This window comes from Lampetra planeri, chromosome 47 (genome assembly GCF_965212315.1).
Source record: "Lampetra planeri chromosome 47, kcLamPlan1.2.h2, whole genome shotgun sequence".
Classification (NCBI taxonomy): Eukaryota; Metazoa; Chordata; class Hyperoartia; order Petromyzontiformes; family Petromyzontidae; genus Lampetra; species Lampetra planeri.
The window spans coordinates 6,883,818-6,908,902 of record NC_136153.1 but is presented as its reverse complement, the minus strand read 5'-3'; the positions used below and the strand labels follow the sequence as shown (position 1 = coordinate 6,908,902).

General features: G+C 51.5%; 1 protein-coding gene across 2 annotated transcripts in view; it reads left to right on the top strand.

Moving 5' to 3' along the window:
- Positions 1-24,319, top strand: part of LTN1 (listerin E3 ubiquitin protein ligase 1) — a 172,767-nt gene extending 148,448 nt beyond the window's left edge. For both annotated transcript variants that reach the window (XM_078615544.1, XM_078615545.1), the window contains exons 19-32: positions 10,402-10,609; positions 11,306-11,416; positions 12,144-12,286; positions 12,943-13,081; positions 13,284-13,425; positions 13,676-13,946; positions 14,456-14,702; positions 17,007-17,081; positions 17,736-17,922; positions 18,728-18,926; positions 20,764-20,990; positions 22,048-22,242; positions 22,771-22,938; positions 23,764-24,319. In XM_078615544.1, the coding sequence (XP_078471670.1) occupies positions 10,402-10,609; positions 11,306-11,416; positions 12,144-12,286; positions 12,943-13,081; positions 13,284-13,425; positions 13,676-13,946; positions 14,456-14,702; positions 17,007-17,081; positions 17,736-17,922; positions 18,728-18,926; positions 20,764-20,990; positions 22,048-22,242; positions 22,771-22,938; positions 23,764-23,826 (2,375 nt within the window). In that variant the 3' untranslated portion in view covers positions 23,827-24,319. The remainder of the gene's footprint in view (positions 1-10,401; positions 10,610-11,305; positions 11,417-12,143; positions 12,287-12,942; positions 13,082-13,283; positions 13,426-13,675; positions 13,947-14,455; positions 14,703-17,006; positions 17,082-17,735; positions 17,923-18,727; positions 18,927-20,763; positions 20,991-22,047; positions 22,243-22,770; positions 22,939-23,763) is intronic.
- Positions 24,320-25,085: the final 766 nt, after the last annotated feature.

Genomic DNA, 25,085 nt, shown 5'->3' with positions numbered 1-25,085 from the left:
GCAAATGGGGCTCTCAGACAAGCCCCATCCCTGCATGATCCACCGACCCCAACTTTAAATCTCAAATGCACCCACGTTGCAGCTCCGCGTCGGATGTACTCTCCGAATGTCGCTTATTCCAACCGCCATGCGGCCGTTGTCGTGGTTCACGACATCAGAGTTGTCCGCACCTCCGATTAGCACGGTTGCCTATGCACGGTGCTAAAGAAGTTCAACGTACATACATAGAGAGTTGTAAATGACTTGAGGACTGAGTTTCAGGCTGCACGATCTTAGGGGGGAAATGTATATGTGTGACCGTACTTCGCCGTAGTGGACGGTGTGGGTTGTTGAAGGTGCTCACCTGACGTGGAGATCACTCCAATCGCCCTAAGGCGACCCCAGGCAGTGCAGACATGGCTAGTGGCGACATAAATTTATCACGACAGGCCTTTTATTTATCTTGACTGTGTGTCACGAGGGCTTTGCATTGTGCCGTTTGGCCAAATGCTTTATAGGGAGTGGTTCTCTTGTGGGAGAAAATCTGGAGTATCCATATAAATAAAGACTTATACGTGGAGATAAGACTCAAAAGTCTGTCCACAGTGGGTTACACACAGGAGTGATTCGGTTTTAAGAAATTAGTCCAAGTTTCACTTTAGGCCTCATCATTCTACAAGCTATATATTGCTTTTATTTCTGTATGGATTTTGTAGGTGCCTAACATTTGTGGAGGCAGCAAGTTGGATGGCGCCTACATAATACTGAGAATTCTAGATTTGAAGCTTTCGTGACTGCAAGGATTCATATTCTTAGGTTTTTTCGGTAAAGTCACGTAGGTAATAACATCAAAATTTATAAAAATAAAATAAAATAAAGATCACGACGTTTCGGAGGCAACACAAGTCTCCGTCATCAGGTGGGACCGTCACAGCCAGATTAGCTGCATCAAGTGAGGCAATGATTCAAGATGTAATCCCTTAAAAGCAAGTTGAGGGGGGAGGAGAGGGGGGCGGAGCTCATCAGAATGTGGTAGCCAATGAGCCCCGCCCCCCTCCCTCCCGATACGTTCCATTCATTGGCTACCACATTCTGATGAGCTCCCCCCCCCCTCTCCTCCCCCCCTCAACTTGCTTTTAAGGGATTACATCTTGAATCATTGCCTCACTTGATGCAGCTAATCTGGCTGTGACGGTCCCACCTGATGACGGAGACTTGTGTTGCCTCCGAAACGTCGTGATCTTTATTTTATTTTTATTAATTTTGATGTTTTACCTACGTGACTTTACCGAAAAAACCTAAGAATATAATACTGAGACTCGTAGGTTGGGGTTGGTGGGTCTTACAAAGATGGAGGCTGTCTGAGAGAGCCCCACACTTGCCAGGCAACGAGTGGGTTCCAAATCAGAATATGAATTGACACTGCAGGAGAAATCCGATGAGCTGTCAAGCTCTTTTCCACTGATGTCCTGTCGGGGCGGGTAAGAACTTTACAACAACAAACGGTACAACAACGCGATAGATTAGTGCAAATTACAATTAACAATATACAAATAAAACGCAACCATCTCCGTTGTATCAGGCAAAGCCCACTGAGGTTTCGATTTAGAGCTTTCGTGACTGCAGGGATTCATCTTCTTGGTTCTTTTGGTAAAGTCACGTAGAAGGGAAATAATAAAATAATAAAAATAAAACATAATAAAGTAATTCTCACGACGTTTCGGCCACAACAGACGGCTGCTTGCGTTGTGGCCGAAACGTCGTCAGAATTATTTTATTATGTTTTATTTTTATTATTTTATTATTTCCCTTCTACGTGACTTTACCGAAAGAACCAAGAAGATGAACCCACTGAGGTTCTAACTTACTTTTGCAGCAGCAACCTGGCCACAAATGTCAGTGTGCAATTTGAGTTGTAGGCCCCCGGCATTCACATTGGCGCTCATGCCATCCCGTGCGCAGAAAACTACTCCAAAACAGAATTGATCAATCATGCTGAAGCCAGACTCTTTGAAAAATGAATCTTCATAATTAGTGAGGGCTTCCTGAGTAAAATAAAACCTATTGTTTTTTCATGTGTTTCTCTTCCATATGTGGTGCTTCGGCTCTCGATATTATTATTATTATTTTTATTCTAAAACAAATTCGACATTTTGCAGCACCGTGTTATACATTGCTTATATATATAAAAAAACTACATATATCAAATTTTTCGAAATAAAAACGAACGCAGTCGTCGCTTGCAAAGGGTACACGGCTTTTAAAAATGTTACGATTAAATCCACGCATGAATGAATGACATAGAGAGATAAATCTATGTCGCATGATTATTATTAATAATTTATCGTATTATCTTCGTTTTCCTTTCCCGTCTCTGATCTCACCATTGCCCTCTAGGGAATCGTGTATCATCGTCTCACTGAAACGCTCATAAAAAGATTCCCCCGAACATTCATATTTCATTCCAAAACCATGCGCGTATTCCCAACTCTTCTAGGCGTGCACGTACAGTACGAGCGAGTGCGTGCAGTACGAGAGAGTGAGCACATGTGCGTGTGTGTAAGCGTCTGTGGGAAGCGGTGGTGTAGTGGTTCGCGGGCTGTGCTAGGAACTTGGCGATCCGAGTTCGATTCCCGCTCACGGCCAACAACACCAGTGACGATTGTCTGAACCGGTCCTGGGCCTCCCCTAGGTAGACTCAGCCTCAAATGAGTACCTGGTGCGGTGTGTAAATATCACCACTGGGGAGATAAAGGGTGTGATGTTGGCCACCCACCCCCTCGTGTACATGCCGGCCTTCATAGGTGCTCGCTTACAGCACTTGCCCCAGCATTCTGTCAAGGCTATACGGGGGATCTTTGTCTTTGTGAGCGCCAGTGGAAATTCCATCTGTCTAATCATAATGATTTTATTACATGAAGAGCCCCGTATCGGGGTTCATTTCCCAGTCCTCAGTGATCCATGTTGTAATTCCCAGGACACATCGGTCCGGGGTGCGTCCAATTGAGTTTCGCTAATGATTGATGGCTCCGCATGCTTTTCGCATTAACGTTTCTGCCGGGGCCCGCACCTGACGTGGGCCCCAGCCTAAGCGATCCAGACCTCTGCCTCGTTCTCATTCCCACATGTGGACAAGGACAAAAAAAAAGTTTGACCCCGTACTGTAAGCGCCACTAATAACTTTCCGGCAAAGCAAAAGCAAAGAAGTGGCAGAAATTGCACGCACGTTTGTTTGTTTGTTGTGCCCATGTTGAGAGAGCCTCGGCTGAAGTCGGAGGAGGTCGGGGCGGGGGGCAGAACAAGCGGTGTTTGGAAGAGGAGAGAAATTGCTTTTGCGCTCGCACCGAACAGCGAACGCCCTTCGGGTGATCACTGTGAGTGGGTGAGCGGGCGAATTAATGAGTGGGTGAGTAAATTATTGAGTGAGCGAGCAAACGAGTGAATTCGTGGTCGCGCACCCATTGTCATCCTGCAGCTACGACCACGGTGGTTGTAAAATTCCAAAGTTTTTTTTTATCGCACCCTTTCCCTCTTAACTCTTGAGATGAAGTCGGATTAAATTTCCCCACAGATTTCTCCGATAAAAGTTTTTTTCTCTTTCTGTCGTGCTCTCGCCTTCCTTCGACCGCTTGAAATTAAATCTTGAGCCGCGCTCGAGTGCGCGGGGACTTCAAATGCCGCCTTGCCGATACTCATCTGTGTTCGCCGGCTCTCCGTGATTGGCGCGGAGCCGCGGATTGTCTTTGGCAGGCGACCCGCAAACGTACCGGCGCGCGCCGGGCCAAGTTGAATTCTTGCCGACGCAGACGACCGCAAATTGGCCCTCGTTTATTTTCCGTACGCGCGATTTAATGAATGCTGCCCCCCCCCCCACCACGCTCCCTCTACCCCCCCCCACCACGCTTCCCCCCCCACCTGCACCAAAAGCCCGCGCCGGCCTCCACCGGCACCTTCGCCGCCCGCGGCTAAACGTGCGTGCGGCACGCGCTCGGGCACATTTACACGGCTACAAATCTCAGCCTACGGGCGTGCGCGGGATGGATATCAAGGCAGGTGTCCGCCGCGTGAAATCGGACACTTCATTGTCACTCCAGGAGGGCCTCTTTTACGCGGAATAAGACGGAACTTGAAAAAGCGACGCGCTCCATTATAACTCGCAACTCGACTCCAGACTCTTTAACTTTTCACGGAATCCCAGCCCAAACTCTGACCCTATATTTTAACATGATTTTATGTGTGACTGTGACCTGCACGTATAGTAGGCCTTAGGCTGTTTCACTTGTTTTTCCATGAGTAAATGCGCCGGTTGCCATCATTGGGGCCCCCGTTGACCCTAAAGCGAGTCATCATTGTGTGGTCGCAAGCTCCTGCATGGGGTTCTGTTATTGTGCAAATACGTCTTTGCCCAGGGGGCAATCAGGGAAAGAAAACAGTGTCGCAGATCGAATTGAGCAAATTAATTTAATGAGCTCATTGGGATCCGTCTGAGCGCGTCGTTTAGAAATCTACCCAGACTAGTTTTACAGAGACATTTTAATTGTTATCAAAACTAGGCACTGCAGTCTCGTTGGGACATGTTTGTGTTTTAATGTCCTGGATTTTTAGACATTTTAAAATAAATAGCTCGTACAGCAAGAGGCTCGCCATGCTTTAGGATGCAACGATGGGTTTGTACAGCTGCAACTGCTTGGTCATGTATCGTGCGCTTTCACGAAAGCGTTTAAAATCCCCGCGCAATGAACCAGCAGCTTCAAGCAGGCAAGTGGCATGCAGACAGTCACTCCCCTCGCCTTGCTCACGAGGCTCCTCACGAGGCTCCGCGAGAGGCGATCCGCTCCGATGAACTCCGGTCACAACTTTCTGCGTTTCCAGAGTTCACTTGAAAGGATCTCGGATGTAGCATTGAGATATCCCCCCTCCCGCGGGCTGTTTTCTAACACGAAATTGTTGGAATAATTGCAAAGATATTGGAGAAAAAAATATTCTAGATTATTTTTTTCTCATGATCATAACCTCACGGCGCAGTCATGCAGGTCCCACCACTTTATGCTCCGCACAGATAGATTGAAGAAAACGCATTGCTGTACTGACAACCTTATAGCCCAAGCCTACAACACCTGGTGTTTCCAGGCAGTCCTCCCCATCCAAGTACAAAGCAGGCTCAGTGGTGCTTAGTTGTCAAAAGCGGACGAGATCCGGGGCAGTTCACGGTGATGTTGGACATAGGCATCAGCCTGCGTAACGTGTCGGCGTTGGGGTTCAACTCCTCTCCATGGCAGAACTAAACCCCTTGACGTCACGGCCCAGGTTCGCGGCGGACTCGCTGCATCTCCCCGCGCGTGCTCGCCGCGCCTCGCTTAGCGCGGGCGCTGCATGACGCGACGCCGCCGCCGACCGTGTCACCGCCGTGACTCGACCGAAGCCGCTCTGGAAGTGACGGGTTCCGGGCTGGGGCCGGGTGGGGGATGGAGAAGCTCCAGTTGAGCCTCGACGGAGGAGGCACGGCAGCCTCAGGGGGCTAATGTATCACGCTGGGGGTGCTGAGCCAGCCCTGCCGAGGTCCTGGGTTCACGCCATGTGCCTGGGTGTCTCTGGGGGCCATAATGCACCGTGTCGGGGAACACAGCCAGCAAGCTTTCCAGAGAACTCGCTTCTGATCCCTGTCAAAGCAACCCCTGGTTGCCTGAAGTTGTGGAAAAATACCACGGGGAATGTTGCCCTTTGACCAACAGTGCCTCGAGATCAGAGCCCCTCAGAAAGGGCTGGCTTTAGCGATTTTACTTTAAAGATTTTTACCATTTGTATCGTAGCAGTGGGTGGCAACTCTTCTACATGCAGAGCCCTGCTGACAATCCACAATGATTGACAGGCCTCTTGCCCATGCCATGCGGATCATGATGTTATTTGACTATACTTCACCACGCTGGTCAGTGCGGGTTTGGTGAAAGTGGGGAGCAGCACGAGTCACGTGCATTGTGATCACCCAGCACTGTGCAGGCTCAACACTGATACGTTCTACCTAGATCTGATTCCATTGGGCACATCCCAGGTGATTTTTGGTCGTAGGCAGTTTATACACCACAGAGAAAACATTCATTTCCGATGTCCCATACGTGCAATTTAAAAGCACTCCAGCATGCGCGTGTGCGTTTTCTTTACATGTATGTACCAACACGCTGGCACATGCTAGCACACGCTGGCACATGCTGGCACGTGCTGGCACACGCACCTGCCCATCTATGCTCCTGTCAGTGGCTTAGCTGAACGAATATTTTGGAAGTTCACACAAAGCGCTCGCCACAAGTGAACCGCAATCCCTTTCTGATCTCGTCGGGGAGCATAAACCATCACGCGAACTTCTGAAATGCGCAGCGAGGGGAGCAGGTAAGTGGGGGGTGGTAAGTGGGGGGGGGGGGGGGCCCTATTCATTGCTTGGAACCCAGACCCCTTTGGCCCGTGATCCCCCCATTTCAGTGGCACTGCCTCCCCGCACGACAGCGATACCGCTGACGTCGCTGCTCAAGCCGGGGAAGAACCGAACGCAAGCACGCCGAACAGCGTTGGCGTTCGGCCCTTGAGCTTCGCCGACTCTGTGACCGGGGACCCATAGCTCTTATCGGTGAAGTGTTTTTTTTTGAGCCGGGAAGTTTGGGGGGGAGGAGGGTCCGTGATGAATTGTGCAGGTTGACCGCATTGCAGAGGCCACCCTTGTGCGAGTGGATTTGTTTATCTTCGCCAAGGAGCTGGCACCTGCTGCTGCCGGCCCCTGCCTCTCCACTGCAGCCGGTTGCCGAATGAATCACGTGATAATTCTAGATTTGAAGTTTTCGTGACTGCAAGGATTCGTACTCTTTGGTTTTTTCGGTAAAGTCACGTAGGTGAAAAATTCTAATAAATTAAATTCACACTTAAGCGGTTGTACTTTCGCTAAGTTGTCGCCACCTGAAGAAGGACGCTTGTGTTGTACCTGAAACGTCGTGATTTAATTTATTTAAATTTTTTACCTACGTGACTTTACCGAAAAAACCAAAGAGTATGAATACGTGATAAGTTCGCATTCGGTACACACGAAGTGCTTGCCGCAAAATGGATCACGATACCCCGCTGATGTAATCACGGAGCGTAAACCATCACACGAGCTCCGGTCAGCATCCTCGCAGCAGCGGCGTTTGGCTAGCCATCGAACAAAGACGGTCACCGCATCGCACGCTTCCATCTGGAACGCTCTTCCTTCCGATATTAGGAAGGCACTGGAGCTATGCACCTTTAAATCATCATCTAGATTGAAAACTAATTTCTTTAGAACTGCTCTTTTGTGTTTAATTTGTTGTCCTTACCCCCCCCCCCGCACCTCCGATTAGCACGGTTGGCTATGTACGGTGCAAAATAAGTTATACGCACACACATACAGGCTCCCTTTACAGTGGCCCTTTCTCGATCGTCACTGCCGCCCCCTTATCCATCGTATGCCCCTTTATTGATGCCCTCTTTCCACACTGACTCCCATTGTTAAATGGATGCTAGCTCTCCAGACAGTCGCCCTCTTCATCACCCACTCCTTTCCCCATTGCCACCCGTTTTCATCACTGCCGCCTCTTTTCCTGCACCACTGCTCCCTTTTGTTCTGGCCATGTAACCCGTCTGTCTTCGCTCTCACTCCCTTCGTTTTCATCCTATGGGGCTCGCTTATTACCCGGTAATCATGGACATCATGTTTCATTCTGATTTATACTGCATTTTTTCTACTTTATATTGTTATTCTCTCCGCATTTTTTTGGTCCCTTTTCTTGGTGTGAAACGCAGAGTTCGCACGCGCCGACCCCTACGCCTCCGCACGTCAGAGAATTGAATTTGGCTCAGAAAATTGGCAGAGCCGGGAGGGAGGGAGGAAAAAAAATTCGTTAAATATTGCGATCAAATCACAGTGACAAGCGTGCAGTTCTCTCCTGAATTAATAAACATTTCCGCTGCGCAGATCTTCTTTTAAAACACGTGTTCTAGGGGGACGAGCGATTTACCTCCGTTATAATTGTCTCGTGAACAGGAAGACATTCCGCTTTTGAGAAATCCCTTTAGTCTACTTCGGGATATAATAATAATAATCGGTCGTATTCCTGTTTAACCAATGATGTGTAGGGTTTATGGCCCAGCGGTGCACTGCGATGCCCCATCTCACTTAATGCCTCTGCAGAGACGGGTCTCCGTTACGACGCTCACATCTTAATGGCCGGTCAGCAAGCGTTGATGGTTTTATCGGTCGGTGCCCGCGGTGGGCTCTGCAGCACTGCGATTCAGAAAGCGTTGTGGGATTCCCCTTAAGGTTATTGCATAGGAACAAAGTTGTATTTTAACGAGAACTTTTGATCTAGAATTGCGGACTATAAATGGCACGTGAATGCACATCGATGGCACGCTGACAAAACAATAATTTGGGTTTTGCGGAATATGCGCAGGGGTCCGTTTAGAGATTAGCAGTTAGTTTTAGAGTGATGCTCAGGGTTGGTGGTAGGAATACGAAAACGGGTGAGGAGTCTGCATCGGGGTTAGAATTAGGTTAAGGGGTGATAGGTACCGCTCGAACTGTACGCGGCAGTGGCACGCACACACACACACGAGTCATTAGTGGCGATTGCCTGGCGCAGTGAAGGAAAACTCTTGAGTGCCTCTGTACGCCGGTGATGTATGAACGACGGCGCACGGATCTCGCACAAAGGGGGGACATCCCAGGGTTTCTCGGCCGTTATTTTTGCGCTTACAAACGGGGCTGGGGGGGGGGGGTTCGCCTTTTAAGGGAACTCTAAATCACTAGCCGCCTTTCTACAGGGTGGGGGGGAAGACCCAGGGAAGCATGCGGCGCTGATTTATTTCGAAGATGTGCAAAACGACACCGGGAAGTCGCCCGCCCACCGGAGTAGCGGCTTAGGCGAAGACGCTGGGACCGGAGCCGCGGGAGGGTTATCTGTTTAGCAGGAGCGATTCCAGAGCGTGAGCGCTAAGCGCTTTTAAAAATGTTTCCGCGCGAAGTTTCACCATTGGCGGCGGCCAGACCGTGCCGCTGCTGCAGCGTAAGTTCCCCCTTGCTTTGCCCGGCAGAGGAAACGCACGGCGGCGCACGGCGGCGCACGGTGGCGCACGGTGGCGCACGCCCGTGCAGCGTTGTTGGATTCACTGCTGGATGATGGCCCCTCCCCACGCCGTGCGAGTCGTGGGAGGGGCTTATTGAATCGTACTCTACTACGAGGGTCAGTGTGGCTCGGTGACGTAGATGCCGGAGCATAGAAGTACAGTCCAACTATATATGAATCTGCACTGCCCTCTGCTGCTAGCCACGTAGCCACGCAGCAGCCAATAACGGCCTCTATGCACGCTTGGTTCCCCGTTGAAGCACTATCCAGGCTCAAGCTTGCCGCTTGGTTTCCGAGGTCTGAGGAGATGGGGCACATTCCAGGTAATTAGGTCAAAAGGCAATACAATTGTCGCTGTAAACCACATTCAAGAACACCTCAGATTGTAGCTAATATTTTACAAATCTTGTTTGTGTGAGTAATAGAGGTCACACGGTGGTTTTTGCCTGGTTAAAGGATGTTGATTATTTGAAGTATCAAAACAGTGTCTAGTGGATGGCAATCGTGGATGTAAACCAATGTGAACCAAGCCACGACAATAATGATCACGCTCGATCATTCGAGGTGGGTTTCAAAGCAGTGTGTTGTTAATAACGTCTTCCCCAAGCGATATCTGAATCAGATGTGGGCCACCTCTACGTAGCTGGCGCTGTGTATAATCATCAGGGACGAAGGTAGCCGGTGGTAATGCTTCGTGTTCCATGACGTCCACCGCAGGTGCCCACTGACAGCACTTTCCCCCGACAGTCCGTTAAAGGTTGCACGGGCAACACTTCTGTTTAAACTATAAACAATTTTTTTTATTTGACCAGGTAAGGCCCACTGAGCTACAAGGATTACTGTTGCTATCCTTTGGCCTTCCCATCCGTGATAATTGCTCCCAGATATTTTAAGTTCATCCGACATTGATTATGGTGTGTGCAAATTAAGAGTTAGGGGTTGTTTGTTAGTTAGTCCTCATGTAGCATTCCAAAATAAACTAAAACTAAGCTAAGTCAACTAAACATAACTTTTTATTTTACCAGATGAGGCCCACTGAGCTATGTAGCTCTTTTTCAGAAGCGTTCTGGCCACAAATGATTGCTCAACGAAGTGGCTTATCACGTGGATATTTATAAGAGCCAAATACTCTAAACGCGTGTTTCTAAATGCGGAGGGAAAAACCGGAGGACCCTGAGAAAAATCCACGCGACTATACAACAGCCGTCACGGTCGGGACCGAACCCATGACATCCTGCATAGAAGACGAGGGAGTTAACATCTCGCCACCGTGGTCCCCCCCACCGTTTGCGCGCAGACCCCGCGTGCTGCCTGGAGCTGGCGTGCGAGTGCATGCTGGCGGACACGTGGTGCCGGTTGAGTCGCTCCGGCCCAGCCGGGCCTTCCCTGCCGCCTTGCGTCGGTGCCCTCTGCTGGGGGCTCGTGGGCGCGGCATCCACACCGTCCACGCCTGCCGCTGACCCACCGCTCGCGCTCAGCCAGCTGCTCGGGGAGCTCTTTAACAGGTGACGGGCACGACGGGACAGCGGGAGGGGTGACAGGTGACCTGTAGGTGGATAATTGCAGTTCACAATTCGTTACCGCACCGATCAGTCGTTACAGGCGCAAGTAAAGCACGCTTTGTGCCCGCTGCGCCAGGGCGTGCTTCGTCCAGAAGTTTCACCTGGGGCCAGAGCCTGTTTCAGCGAAATGTGAACACTGACCATAGGTCTCCGTGGCGTACTGGTGTAAGTTCGCTTTGTGCGGTTCCGCGTATATGCGGCTAACAATACTTCTGCACAAAATTCGCTCTTTGTCATTTGAATTCACTCGACATGCGGCGAGGTAGCTGACTCGGTTTTGTGGAACGCATCGACTACTCTCGCGTAACGCAAGGTAAACCTGTGCACAGCGCCACGTCACAGAATAAAAATCTGAATTTACAGAGATATTTTGCCTTTTTATTTCATTCTTGACCATTTGCAGAGTTAACGCTGACACTACCCTCTGCTGCCCACACACATATCCCTGCAAGCAGCCTTTAACAACTTGCTGTGCATGGAGGTTGCCCATGCAAGCTCAGGCTAAAATCCTGCTTGGCTTCCAGGATCTGATAAGATGGGGCGCATTCTCGGTGATTTGGTCATTCGCTTTTACCTTTTAATAAGTAATGTGTCCTCTATTTCTCTCTCTCTGTCTCTATCTCGCGTGCGGCCGCACAGATCCGTGCAGCACGGGGGCCTGTGGGCCCTCGCGCTGTCCCACGCGCTGCCCGAAGCCTCCAGGCGAGGCCTCGACACGGACGTGAAGGCCCTCTACGGCTCCGTCGAGTGGTACGACGCGATGCGCTCACACCATCACCGACGCCGGGTTCGACCCACCGCACTTTACAGACTCCTCTGTACCGTCTCCTTTGTGCTGTGTATTGTGTGTACTGCTTGTACTGTCTTGCTTGTACTATGAACTCGGTGATACTGTCACCGTTTCAGTTGTACTTTCTGTCTCCTTTGTACTACCTCACCTGCACTGTGTCTTGCATGTGCCGTTTTTACTGTCTTGTTTGTACCGCTTTTATTGTGTTGTACTGTGTCTCAGTGCTCCTCTCTCTCCTTACTATTGCATTCGTACTGCCTGTCTCCTTTATACTTCCTCATTTGCAGTGTGCATCCTATGTACTCTTTGTACTGTCTTGTGCCATTCCTCCTATTGGTATTCGTCTGTCGCCTCTCTGTCGTCACCTCTCTGTGTCTCATTCGAACGGTGTCACGTTTGGACCGCCAGTGCCGTCTTCCTTGTTGGCGCTGTGCGACTCGGCCTCGAATGAGTACCCGGTGCGGTGTGTAAACATCGCCGCTGGGGAGACAAAGGCGACTGGGGATGGTGCTGGTCACCCACCCCCTCGTTTGCCGTGCCGGCAGTCATAGCTGCTACTCGCTAACGGCACTTGCCCCAACAGTCTGTTAGGGCTATAGGGAGGATCCTTGTGTATTTGTCCTGTATGGTGACTGCCGTCGCGCTGCGCTTGCTGCTGCTGCTGCTGCTGATCCACCACCGCCGCAGGTTCTCGGAGCCCACGGAGGCCAAGCTGCACACGGCGTGGGCACTCGCTCCGTTCCTGCCGCGCTCAGACGCACACGCGCTCGTGGACGTCGCCACCGCCCTGCTCATGTCCTGCTCGCCGGACGCTCGCACCCGTGCTCAAGGCATGTCCGCGGATCGGCGTGCGGACGCACGGACGGACGGATGGACAGGCAGACAGACGGACAGGTGGACGGACAGACAGACGGATGGATGGATGGACAGACAGACGGCAGGCAGAGAGATGGATGGGCAGGCAGACAGTCAGGTAGGAGGGCATAAGACAGGTAGAGACAGGACAGACAGCTAGAGACAAGACGGACAGACAGAAATTCGTAAAGACAGGCAGGCAGACAAGTAAACAGATGCAGGGGATGCATACAGGCAACAGGCAGAAAAACATGTTAGGGACAAATTGGGAAATAGACAGGTGGGCAGTTTCTTCTTCTCCTAGATCAATGGACTCGCCACGAGTGGGGTCAGTCATTCTGACACTTTGCCGCCAGGGTTTTTGGGGGTCTTTCGGCGATGCACAACGCCAAGGTCGCGTGGTGCCTGTGCCGGGTTGGGCTTTTCCTCCAGGTTAACATGGCCTTGCACAAAATGTCATCGGTGTGTGTTTAACGACGCCGGCAGTGAGGAGTGCTTCAAGTGGCCGAGCCTGCGTGATGCCGGCCCCACCGCCACGTGCCGTGCCAGCCTTAGTAGGCCATCATTGACGGCAACGTATCCCTACGGCCCTCTGAGACTTGGTTTTGGGGGCCGTGCGTTTGTGTTGCAGGGGCCCGTGGCTGCCTTTCCCTGCTGTCCGTGTGCCTCCTGTCGCAGCCTGAGCTCCCCACGGACGGCCTGCACAGGGCGCTGGACACGCTTTCTGCCTGGAGGGACGAGGAGAGCGACGACGTCTTCCTGTTCGCACGGTCAGAGCCAACCATCACGCAGACAGACACACCGTAGTCTCATATCCATCAGTGTTACGCAGATGCATACGCAGACACACACAGCAATCGCACATGACGACAAACACAAAGGTCCCCTGGGACAAGTGCTGAAGGCTGTGGTACAGCACACAGTGGGGCGGGTGGCAAACGGTCTTTGCCTTTGTGTCTGTCCGCGCGGCAGGGATGTGTCGGGCGAGGACGGGGCGGCGGTGGCGTGCAACGTGGAGATGATGCGGTTTCTGCGCGGGCTCCTGTTTGCGCACTCGCCGCTCTCGCACCGCCACTGGGACTTCCTGCTGTGCTCCATGCTCTCGTGGCTGCAGGTTCGTGCGGAGCGCGTGACGGCGGCGGGGGGCGGGGGGTCGCGTTTCACGATGTCGCGGGTGGCGCCGACGAGACGCGGCGCGTTTTTTCCGCTCATCGCCGAGGTCCGCGCTTCGAGCCCACCATGTGTACGTCATTGGAACGGAAAAGGGTTAATAGTGTGGGTGTGTTAATCGGGACAGGTAATAACCGCAGTGTCACCGCGACCCCTGTGCTGTGTTGCCCCTCCCCCCCTCCCCCGCTGCGCAGAGCACAGGCGAGAGCCTGGGGGACGCGCGACGAGCGTCGCTGCACGTGCTCGCTTTTGCGGCCGAGAGCTGCCGCCTGCTGGCGTCGGTGGCCGACCTCCTGCAGACGCCTCCGCCCGGCGCTGCCGCCGCCGTCTCCGCGCCACCGCCGGAGAGCGTGGATCCGGAGGAGGCTTCCGCTGCGGTGCCTCCGCACCTCTTCACCGAGTGGGCAGAGTTCTTCGCGGACGGAGCCTACAGCTTGCTGCTGCCCGCGTTTGTGTCCCTGTGCGGTACGCATCATTCCCCGCCCCACCCCTCCCCACCTTGCAAGCCTGGAATTATATTGAGAGAGAGAAATAGGAATATGTACATTTGAGAATGTGCTGCAGCTTAATGACGTAGTTATGAGTGGGCCTGGGCAGTACACGTCGCATGGGGAGACTATGGCCGATGGTCAAGAATAATAACGGAGTGGCAGCCGAGGAGTGGAACGCGTCCGACAAGATGTCCACTGCAGAGATATGGACCGATGAACAAATCGGCTTGTGTGTGTAGACGCCAGGTGGATTGATACGTTGCAGGATGACCGCTTGCGGAGGGCTTCATCTAGCTGTGGATTGACCATTCCAGATGATGATGACCTGAAGTGAAGCAGAAAATATATCGCTTCCATTACCAGTGATGCTCAAACACAAATCTAAAACACTTGATGGTGTCGGACGATAGAATGCAGATGGCTGGACGATTGCATTGGATACACAGCGGGGGGGTGGGGTTGTACATCTTCGTGCGTGCGCAGCTGGCGCGGTGGGCGCGGCGGGTACCGGCCCCGGCAGGCCTTGCCTGGCTCTGCTGCAGGCCACGGCGCAGGCCCTGGGCCCCATCCCTGTGGAGCAGTTGCACGGACACCGACTGCCACCACGCCTAGTGGCCGGGCAGCGGAGCCACCTGCCGGACGCGCTGCAGACGGCCCTCAACACGCTGGCGCCCCTGCTGGGCGCACCCGCGAGGCCCGTCCAGCTCGCCGCCTTCCACATGCTCGACAAGTGAGGAGGCTCGCCGCCACGAGTTGCGCAAGCAAGCCGGGTGTCCCCCCCCCCCCCACCTTTCAAAGTGGGCGCCACGGTGGCTAGGAGATGTTAACTCCCTCTAGCAGCGTGCGTCAGCCGCACCGAACCTCACAATAATAATGTCCAGGTGCGTGCCTTGGCTCCTCCCACCCTCAACCAGTATATATACAAGGACTGTTTTCTTGGAATTTCTCTCACTTGATACAGCAATCGTGCTGTGACGGTTCCACCTGAAGACGAAAGCTTGTGTTGCCTCCGAAACGTCGTGATTTTTATTTTATTTTTATTTAACTTTTATTAATTTAGATTTTTTTTTACCTACGTGACTTTACCGAAAAAACCTAAGGATATTAATCCTTGCAGTCACGAAAGCTTCAAATCTAGAGTTAACTCCCTCGCCTGGTATGCAGGAGGTCGTGGGTTCGATCCCGACCCTGAGACCTGCTGTATATTTGGAGTATGCATGTTCTCTCTCTCTCCCCGCGGTCACATGGATTTTTCTCTGTTTTTTCCGCCACATTTAGAAACATGCATTTATATTATTTATATTATTTGCCTGCTATAAATGTCCACTTAAACCACTTCATTGCGCTTTCATTTCTGGCCAAGTCGCTTCTGAAAAGGAGCTATATAGCTCAGTGTGCCTTACCTGGTAAATAACAAAATCAGTTTAATAAGTGGTTGCCAGCTTGATTGGACATCGAAGCAGCGCTCACCCTGAGCCAGTGGGAGGGAATTTCCTACGACTGAGTGAGTCTGTCCATAAGATATTCACTGTGGACTTCCACACAAAGTTGTGCTCAATCTTTCGACCCCCAATGGAACGATGGGCTGAGTTCAGAATCAGAATCTTTATTCATACTGGAGGAATCCGATGAGCTGTGAAGCTCTTTGTCACAGATGTCCAGTCGGGCCGGTCAGAAAGTTAAAACAACAAACACGATGCGAGTGCAAAGTATATAACAGCTAAGCAAATCACAAACGAAACGAATAATAAAACTGAACTATTTTTTTATCATGTAACCGGGATTTAAGCAACCTCGTGACGTTGCACCGCTCACTCTCCTGCCGAGCCACTTGGTGTGCATGAGTTGTCACTTGTAGGACATGTTACAAGAACAACTGTGATAATACACGGACCGTTCTCTTTCCCGGGATGATGCACTGCCACGGAGAGTTGTAAATGGATTATTTTGCCTCTTGACATCGCACAATTGGAGTACAATCGGAGGAAGAGACGAAGATGTGTAATGTTGTCTGTGTGCCAGAGTAATTGCCACGGCTTCATTGGAACATGCGCCTTTGCGTTTAAGCACTCGTACGTTAGGGTGTGTGCATTTGAGTGTGAGCTCGCGTGCCTAACGTTTGCATGCATCCATTTGTACGTGAATCTGCATGTGCGCACGCTTGCATTTGTTTATACAATCAAATCCGCAAGTCATAAACTGTGGCTGGCTTAATGGCCCGGCTTGCCAGATTGGTTATAGTATCCACCGCTGGATTCAGGCCTCTCCATGTCAACACCCTTGCTCAGTGCGCATTATTGGCGAAAAGGAGAGGCTCAGGAACGATTCTGATATCACTCGCCACGGAAACTCGGGTCATCGTGTTCATAGCGACGCGCTCTCACCGCCGTACCTCGGCTCCAGCCTGTTGCAACTCGCCGCAGACAATTATCACGCTACGGGTTTGGGTCATTATAGCAGTACACGGTGGCCTGCTTTTGCAAATGATGACGGCACAATGTTGTTTATGCACGTCAGGGGGTGAATGACCTGCAGCCCGCGGCTCGTATTCGTCCCGCCACTCGCATGGCTCACAACCATGAGAGGCCTACCACTGAAAAATGGCCTACGAACAATATGTATCCCTCACTGCAAGCGTCTTAGCTGCGCTAAGCGGATACTCGGGGCAGAATATTTTTGCGTGCTCTGTTTTTAATTTGGTGTGCTCACTCACTTCTGCTACTGCAAGGGTATCTTGCAGTGACAGAAGTGACAGAGGTGTGTGTGTGTGTGGGTAATGCTTGGCCCGCAACCGGAGTTTTAACGTCCTATTTGGCTCTCCGGAAGGAGTAGGTACTCCACAGGTGCTGTGCATTACAGCAAACAACGATGAGAAGCAATGTATAAGTAATCAGCTTCATCTAGCGGAATGAATGAAAGCCCTGAATAGTATGTGGGACCAGCAGTAGCAAGCGTGCCGACTGCTCATACTGCCCCAGTGTGTGACGTGTGTGGTACCGAGTTGTGTTGCCATCTGCCGCCTTGTGTTCCTCAGGCTCATGCCCGAGCTGCCGGCGTTTGACACCGGGAAAGCAAAGCCGGAAGACGAGGGGGAGACGGAGTCGTGCCTGTGAGTGGCCCGCGTGATCATCCTGTCCGACCTCGCACGCCTTCCGCAGTGGTTTCTTTCTTCCCTAACATTGTCGCCATGTGTCGAGACTTATCAGTGAAGCCACTTCACTCATAGTGTGAGTTGTGAGTGATGAGGGCTTTCCTGTGGCTGGCACGATCGAGTGGCCAGAATTGTGTCTTGTGAATATTAGCAAATGATATATATAAAAAAAAAGTATTATAAACAAAAACCTTGAAAGGATTTTATTCGGGTGACAACACTTACCTTGTATACAAGACAACTCGTATCCCGCACGTCTATTGTGCACGTGACTCGTTCTACAGGTGCTCTAGCGTACAAGAGAGATGTAGCCAGTTGAATTAAACACGTACCGTATAGGTGAAAACAATTTAATGATTGCATCAGTAGTGGTGTGCAAGAATACACAAAGAATCAACGTAAATTACAAATTATCATAAGTATTCTACCAATCAAATGTTGCCATCAAAATAAAGTCACCCACCACTTCCGTACTCCCAAACACTGACACAAACATTGCCGTAGCGTTCCTCCGGTCCCAGCAGTACGTGACTGCCACCTCACCTTTGACCCACAACGAAATAAAGTTCGACGAGCGGGGGGGGCCCAAACTGACGTCTCGCCCGGCGCTAGGTCTCCCCCGGCCGCCCTGATGTCCGTGCTGGCATCGCTGGAGGAGGAGCTGCTGGAGCTGCTGTCGCCGGTGCCGGTGGGCGAGCCGGTGCGCGTGGAGCCGCTGACGCCCGCGTACCACACCACGCTGGGCTACCTGCTCGCCTGGAAGCTGCTGCTCAGCTTCTTCCAGGCCGCCTCGTCAGAGGTGCGACCTCCCCCTCCCACCCCCGCCCCCCTTCCCCCGCCCCCCCTCCCCGCCCCCTCGCAGCAGCAGAGCGAGGCCATGGACTCGGACTCGTCTTTTCATTCATTCAATCACTGGGTGATGGGTATAGAATAAACCTGTTACTTTGTTAATGAGTAAAACAAAAAATCGATTTAGAGTTCCGGTCGAGTGTGCTGATGTCGTGTGCTCGAGTGAGCTCCTTGTGTGGGAGCGACGTCGGAGTGACGTCACGAGAGTGCTGTAATGATTTGCTTGACTGTGACTTTAAAGATAAATGATCTTTCGTTAGTGTTTACGTTTGTGTCGGACGGCACAGAACACGGCATTTCGAGGTGAGCTATGATGTGATTTAGGGTTGTGTCTTCCTCGACCAAGAGGATCGTCATTTTCGTGACCATCATCGTCGTCGACATTACCAGCACTGTCCTCATCGTCATCATGTGCTTATACGGCCATTTTTGTCGGTCCACTACTGAGTGAAGGCCTCTTGACACCTTCCGATCATGGGGGGTTTTTTGACCATACTTCACCACCCTGGTCAGTGCAGGTTGGTGAAGGTGGGGAGGATGCATTTTGGAGCATAGAACTACAGTACAACAATGGCCCGATTACAATCTGTGCATGGTGATCACCCATGCACGCACTGTCTAGGCTCAACCTTGCTCATTGCCCTCGCTCTAATTGAATTGGTCCTAGGCAACGAATTCTTATTTGGTTTTAAAGTCCACACGTCTCGTCCCGTCTGTCCGTCTGTTTGCCCCGCGTCTGCGCGTCCCCCGCACAGCTGCGCGTGCAGTACTCGGGCTTCATCCGTGAGCAGGGCTCGCTGAGCCGCCTGCTCGAGGGACTGTTCAGGCTCATGCCGGAGAGTCCAGCTCTCCCCTCGGCCGCCCCATCTCTCTCCGGCGCCGGAAGCTGTGGAGGAGCCACGGATAAAGTCACGCGGAGCATGTTCACGGAGCCTCCGCCACTGGCACTCACAGGTGAGCAAGACTGCGTGCACCCCTCTACACTGGAATCAACTTCACTTGTACATTGAGCAACACTGCCCATAGACTCAACGCTGCCCATAGACTCAACACTGCCTATAGACTCAACACTGCCCATAGACTCAACACTGCCCATAGACTCGACACTGCACCATAGACTCAACACTACCCATAGACTCAACGCTGCGCATAGACTCAACGCTGCCCATAGACTCAGCACTGTACCATAGACTCAACACTGCACTATAGACTCAACGCTCCCCATACACTCAACGCTCCCCATAGACTCAATGCTGCCCATAGACTCAACGCTGCCCATAGACTCAATGCTGCCCATAGACTCAACACTGCCCATAGACTCAACACTGCCCATAGACTCAACACTGCCCATAGACTCAACACTGCACCATAGACCCACCACTGCACCATCGACTCAACGCTGCCCATAGACTCAACGCTGCCCATAGACTCAACGCTCCCCATAGACTCAACACTGCACCATAGACTCAACACTGCACCATAGACTCAGCACTGCACCATAGACTCAACACTGCACCATAGACTCAACGCTGCCCATAGACTCAACACTGCCCATAGACTCAACACTGCCCATAGACTCAACACTGCCCATAGACTTGACACTGCCCATAGACTCAACACTGCACCATAGACTCAGCACTGCCCATAGACTCAACGCTGCCCATAGACTCAACACTGCCCATAGACTCAACACTGCCCATAGACTCAACACTGCACCATAGACTCAACACTGCACCATAGACTCAACACTGCCCATAGACTCAACGCTGCCCACAGACTCAACACTGCCCATAGACTCAACACTGCACCATAGACTCAACACTGCCCATAGACTCAACACTGCCCATAGACTCAACGCTGCCCATAGACTCAACGCTGCCCACAGACTCAACGCTGCCCACAGACTCAACGCTACACCATAGACTCAACACTGCCCATAGACTCAACACTGCCCCTGCACATTAAGCAGTCTCCCCCTCAACCTTCTTCCATTCTTCTCTCAAAGCTCCACCTCTTCTCTCTTGCCCATTCTCTTCCTCTTCCCTCCCCACTCCGCTCCACTCCTTCCCGTCCCCCCCCCTACCCTTCCGTGATCCCTAAGTTCTCCTCTCTATCGCGGTCACCCATTCCTCAATCCGAGTACGCCCCCCGCCAATTACATAATTTCATGCTGTCATCGTTTTGTAAACTACGTCAAGCGCCTTGAGTGAAGACGGTCTATAAATATGGATTAGATTAGATGTTTGTGTGTGTGATTGTCATACTTCAGGCTGACAACAGCAACTTGGTTCGGATTTACTTTGAAAATCCGTGGTAGGGTCAGGTTTACGTTACATTTAAATTGTGATTAAAGGTTACATTCAGGTAAAAGCACTCGGTTTTAGGCATATCGGCCAGGCGGCGAGATGTTAACTACCTCGCCTGGTATACAGGAGTGCGTGGGTTCGATTCCGACCCTGGCGCCTGCTGCTGTATATTGTGTTCTCCCTGTGGTTGTGTAGATATTCCTCCGGGTCCTCCGGTTTTTCCCCTCCATATTTAGAACCAACGTCATGCGTTTCAGAGTATTTGGCTGCTATAAATCTCCACGTGACGATAAGCCGCTTCGTTGAGCTATCATTTGCGGGCAGGTCGCTTCTGAAAAAGAGCTCTGCAGCTCATGGGGGCCTTATCTGGTCAAATAAAAAACGAGTTTATAGTTTAGTTATCGTAGTTGACGTGCGACTTTTGCGGCCTCTCCGGGCCCCGCCGCACACCCGCGCGTCCCGTCCCCCGCGTCCCCCTCCCGCAGACGATGGTGCCGCGGCGCTGCCCGTGGAGGTGCCGCACGTGGCTTGCTGCGTGTACGCCGAAGCGCTGCGCTGCCTGCCGGCCATGGTGCGCCTCTGGTGGAACAACCAGGACAAGCGCGTGTCGGGCGTGGTGGAGCGCTTCACGAGCCGCCACGCCAGCCCCGTGCTGTCGGCGCAGGAGATAGCCGCCGTGCAGGCCACCGGACAGCGCATCCACGACATGACGGTGCGTGCGGCACGCTGATTCTTTCTTCACACTTTGTTTTCCATCCCCCCGTTCGTATTTCAATCGTGCGATCGGATTCACGGCCTCGCGGCAGCTTTTGGCTAGCAGCTAAGTTGCCGAACGAATACGTTGCCACAAGTAAACCACAATATCTGGCTGATCTCGTCAAGGAGCATAAATCATCGCGCAAACTCCGGTCAACCTCTTAGCGGCTTTTGGCTCGCCGTCGAACAAAGACGGTCACTACATCGCGCGCTTTAAGATGCGCTTCTACGGCCACCTGGAACACTCTTGCCTCCGATTATATTATTAGGAAGCCACTGGATATATGCACTTTAAATCTCGATTGAAAACTCTTCTCTTGCCACCACAATATTTACTGTTCTGCTTGAACTTCGCTCGTGAATTCCTGCACCCACGTTGTTGCCCACTCGCCACACGACAGGTCGAAACACTAACTCCGTCTCCTTCCCTCGCACTGCTCCGCTTCAGAATTCCCACCCATCGTCTATTTTCCCAAGCTCTCATAACCTTGGCTCAATTCAAGAAACACATCGACTCTTTATATATATTACGACCTTAAGAGTGCTGTTTGCCATTCGTTTCTCATCATTGTCACGATCCATGGACAGATAGCCCCGTAGGTGACCACTCAGGTTTCCTCATTTGTTTCTACTTTTCCTGTCTTGTGCCAATATGCTCAAGTAGTGCCACATCTTTCCGGCACCAATCTGTTGTGATGTCCTCAAGACATCCTCTCATAGCTCTTCCTCTGTTTCCGCTTCCTTCCATTTTTCCCAAGCAACACACTTTAAAATATTCCTGTTGCTGTCCATCCTACACGTGTCCAAATAGTGCCGGTTTCCTTCTCACCGCTACTTGCATCGTGATCAGGTTGTCTTTTTCTACGTGCGACCTTTATCTCACTTCTACCTTGGTTAGTTTGCTTCTGTCCCGCTTGGAATTTTTGCCATCTTATTAGGCCTGCGCTCGGCAACCGCGATCGAATAAAATTGAACGGAAGTCACAATCACGGCCGTCGCCGCGACTTCCGCAGGTTCGCGCGCGGCCCGCGGCCCGTGAGGTGGTGGCCACGTACAACGTGGAGGAGGTGTACATGGAGCTGGTGGTGACGCTGCCACCGAACCACCCGCTGGGGCCGGTGGCCGTGGAATGCGGGAAACGTGTCGGGGTCGCCAGCCAGCAGTGGTGGAACTGGATGCTGCAGCTGAGCACCTTCCTCACTCACCAGGTACCGCAGCTCTGCCAAGCCAGCGCTGTTGCACCTTGGCCGCCATTGTGATAGCAGCGTGTTCGCCTCCACCACCAAGTATACAGTTGGGTCGCTCTCTCTCTCTGGGCAGTGCAACCCTTTGTGTGAGAGTAGAGCCCACACAAGCGGATATCACAAAACTACTTCTGAGATTGCTTCCAGTGACATTTGGTCCACAGTTTGGGACAGCGCTTTCCCACTTGCTATGCCACTGAGAGTCATGGTTCGATGCATGAGTGTGACACCAATATTTGTTTTATTCCTCAGTGCTGAAATGTAAATGCGGAACCAAATTTGCATGCAATGGTTGCGTGCAGTCAATGTTGACCGGGCTTGAGATCATTCTGGAGAATTTGGTTAATTCACAGGCGACTGGGTCCTCAGCGGTGCCAGCTCACCACTGACGTCTGAGCCACCTGGCCTCCGTGCACCTGAGCCGCTGTAGCTACACACGTAAGCTTGGCCCCATCCACGTCACCATCCTCCACCCCCCCTCCCCCTCCTCAGAACGGAAGCATCATGGACGGGCTGGCGCTGTGGAAGGCCAACGTGGACAAGCGCTTCGAGGGCGTGGAGGAGTGCACCATCTGCTACTCCGTCATCCACGGCTCCAACTACTCCCTGCCGCGCAAGGCCTGCCGCACGTGCCGCAAGAAATTCCACGCGGCGTGCCTGGTGCGAGCGGGGCTGGAGTGGTGGGGGTTGGGGGGGTGGGGGTAGGGGGAGTATGGGGAGCAGTAGCTGTGTAGCGGTTAGGGCGCTGCGCTACGAAGCCGGTGAGCAGAGTTCACATCCCGCTCACGGCCAACACCTGTGATGATTATTTTTAACCGGTCCTGGGGCTTCCCTAGGTCAACTCAGTTTTAAATGAGTCCCTGGTGCGGTATCTAACCATCGCCACTCGGGAGGCAAATGGAGCCGGGCGTGATGCTGGCCACCCCCCTCCCCCCCCCCCCCCGTGTGCCGTGCCGGCCTTCATAGGTGCTCGCTAACAGCACTTGCCCCAACAGCCTGTGGAGGCTATACAGGGGATCTTTGTCTTTGTAGGGGGTGCGAGGGTTCACTGAGACGAGAGGGGGGGGGAGACAAAAACCGTCCGTGGGGGCCGACGGTGACATTTGGGGATGGCGTCGATGATGAGGGCATCAAATCAATTCAATTGTAGTTGGCATCCCACCCGCACACTTTAATAGATCAATGCAGGAATGTGAGCAGATAACCCTTTTGCAGTTACTCGAAGCAAACTCTAATGTGATTTTATTTTTCTTCACATTAGCAATGGACAGCTTGGGTACATATCTGCACGGTAAGAGCTGTTTTTTTTAGCTGGTGTCTTTAAGAAGCGTGGATCGCAAGAGAGCTGACTGGTTGTATTTCGAGGCCCTTTAAGCAAAACGCTCTGCAAAAGAAACGTGACGGTGACGATTGCTGACAGCGCGCTTGTGTGTGTGTGTGTGTGCGTGCACGTTCCCCTTCCTGTGTGCTCTTGCTGTGCTGCAGTACAAGTGGTTCACGTCCAGCAACAAGTCCACATGCCCCTTGTGCCGGGAGACTTTCTTCTAAGTCCAGGTGGATCTCAACCAAAACCGACCGCCCCCACGGGAATCTCATTCACTTCGTCGACTGCACGGTGACCTCATCCCGCATTGAGCTGCAAACGCTGCTTTCCACCCCAAGGAGACTTTACAATACATGAGCCGAGCAGCATTACACCACCGCATTTACTATATTCATGAGTTGGCACTTTAGAGTCTGAATCCCTGTGACTTGGTGTGTGAGTGATGGCTACTTCGGCATTGTGATTCGTTAACCTGGGCACTGCTGGGATGTCTTAAAAAAAAACAATATTTTGAACGTGTTGACTTCATCCCAGTGGAGCTAAGAGCCGTGTACACAAACGTTTAATGGAATTACAAACAGGTCTGCATTATCGTCAAACCACGCGCAGTCCAGTAGAGCCAGTTTGTATAGAGGTGTCATTCAATAAAGCGGAGCCTTCTTGTAAACAACACGAGTGGTAATTGGTAAATAAAAGATATAATTATAATTAAGAAAAGTTGCATCTCTTGTCATTGTGTGCTATCTTGCCTCTCTCATTTCTGTTAAATAAGTGCAACAGAATTAATGTTTTTTTTTTTATATTTGAATCATAAAGGGATGGGTATACATGAAGCCAGCTGGCAATATGACTACTTCTAGATTTGAAGCTTTCGTGACTGCAAGGATTCATACTCTTAGGTTTTTTCGGTAAAGTCACGTCGGTAAAAAATAAAATAGAAATAAAAAAGAAATACAATTATTATTTTATTTCTATTATAATTTTTATTTTTATTTTTTACCTACGTGACTTTACCGAAAAAACCTAAGAATATGAATACTTATGGAAATCAGTCAGTGCACACTGCCTCTTATTTATAAAGGTAGATGTTTCATCTGCAACCTGGAGATCGTAGTCACCATCTGTCTGAAATTTTGCACCATGAAAAATTGTCCACCCTCTTCCTCCGCCTAGCCCTGATAGATCATCTCGCCACCGACGCCACGGTTGCGAGATGTTAACTACCTCCGAGTATACAGGAGGCCGTGGGTTCAATCCCGACCCTTCGATTAGCACGGTTGTCTCCGTATGGTGCGAAAGAAGTTCAACATACATTCGATCCTGACTCCTGTATATTTAGAGTTTGCATGTTCTCCCCACGGTGTGGATTTTTTTCTCCGGGTCCTTCGGTTTTTCCCTCTACATCTAGAAACATGTGTTTAGAGAATTTGGCCGCTCTAAATTTCCACGTGATTAGCCACTTCATTGAGCTGTCATTTGTGGC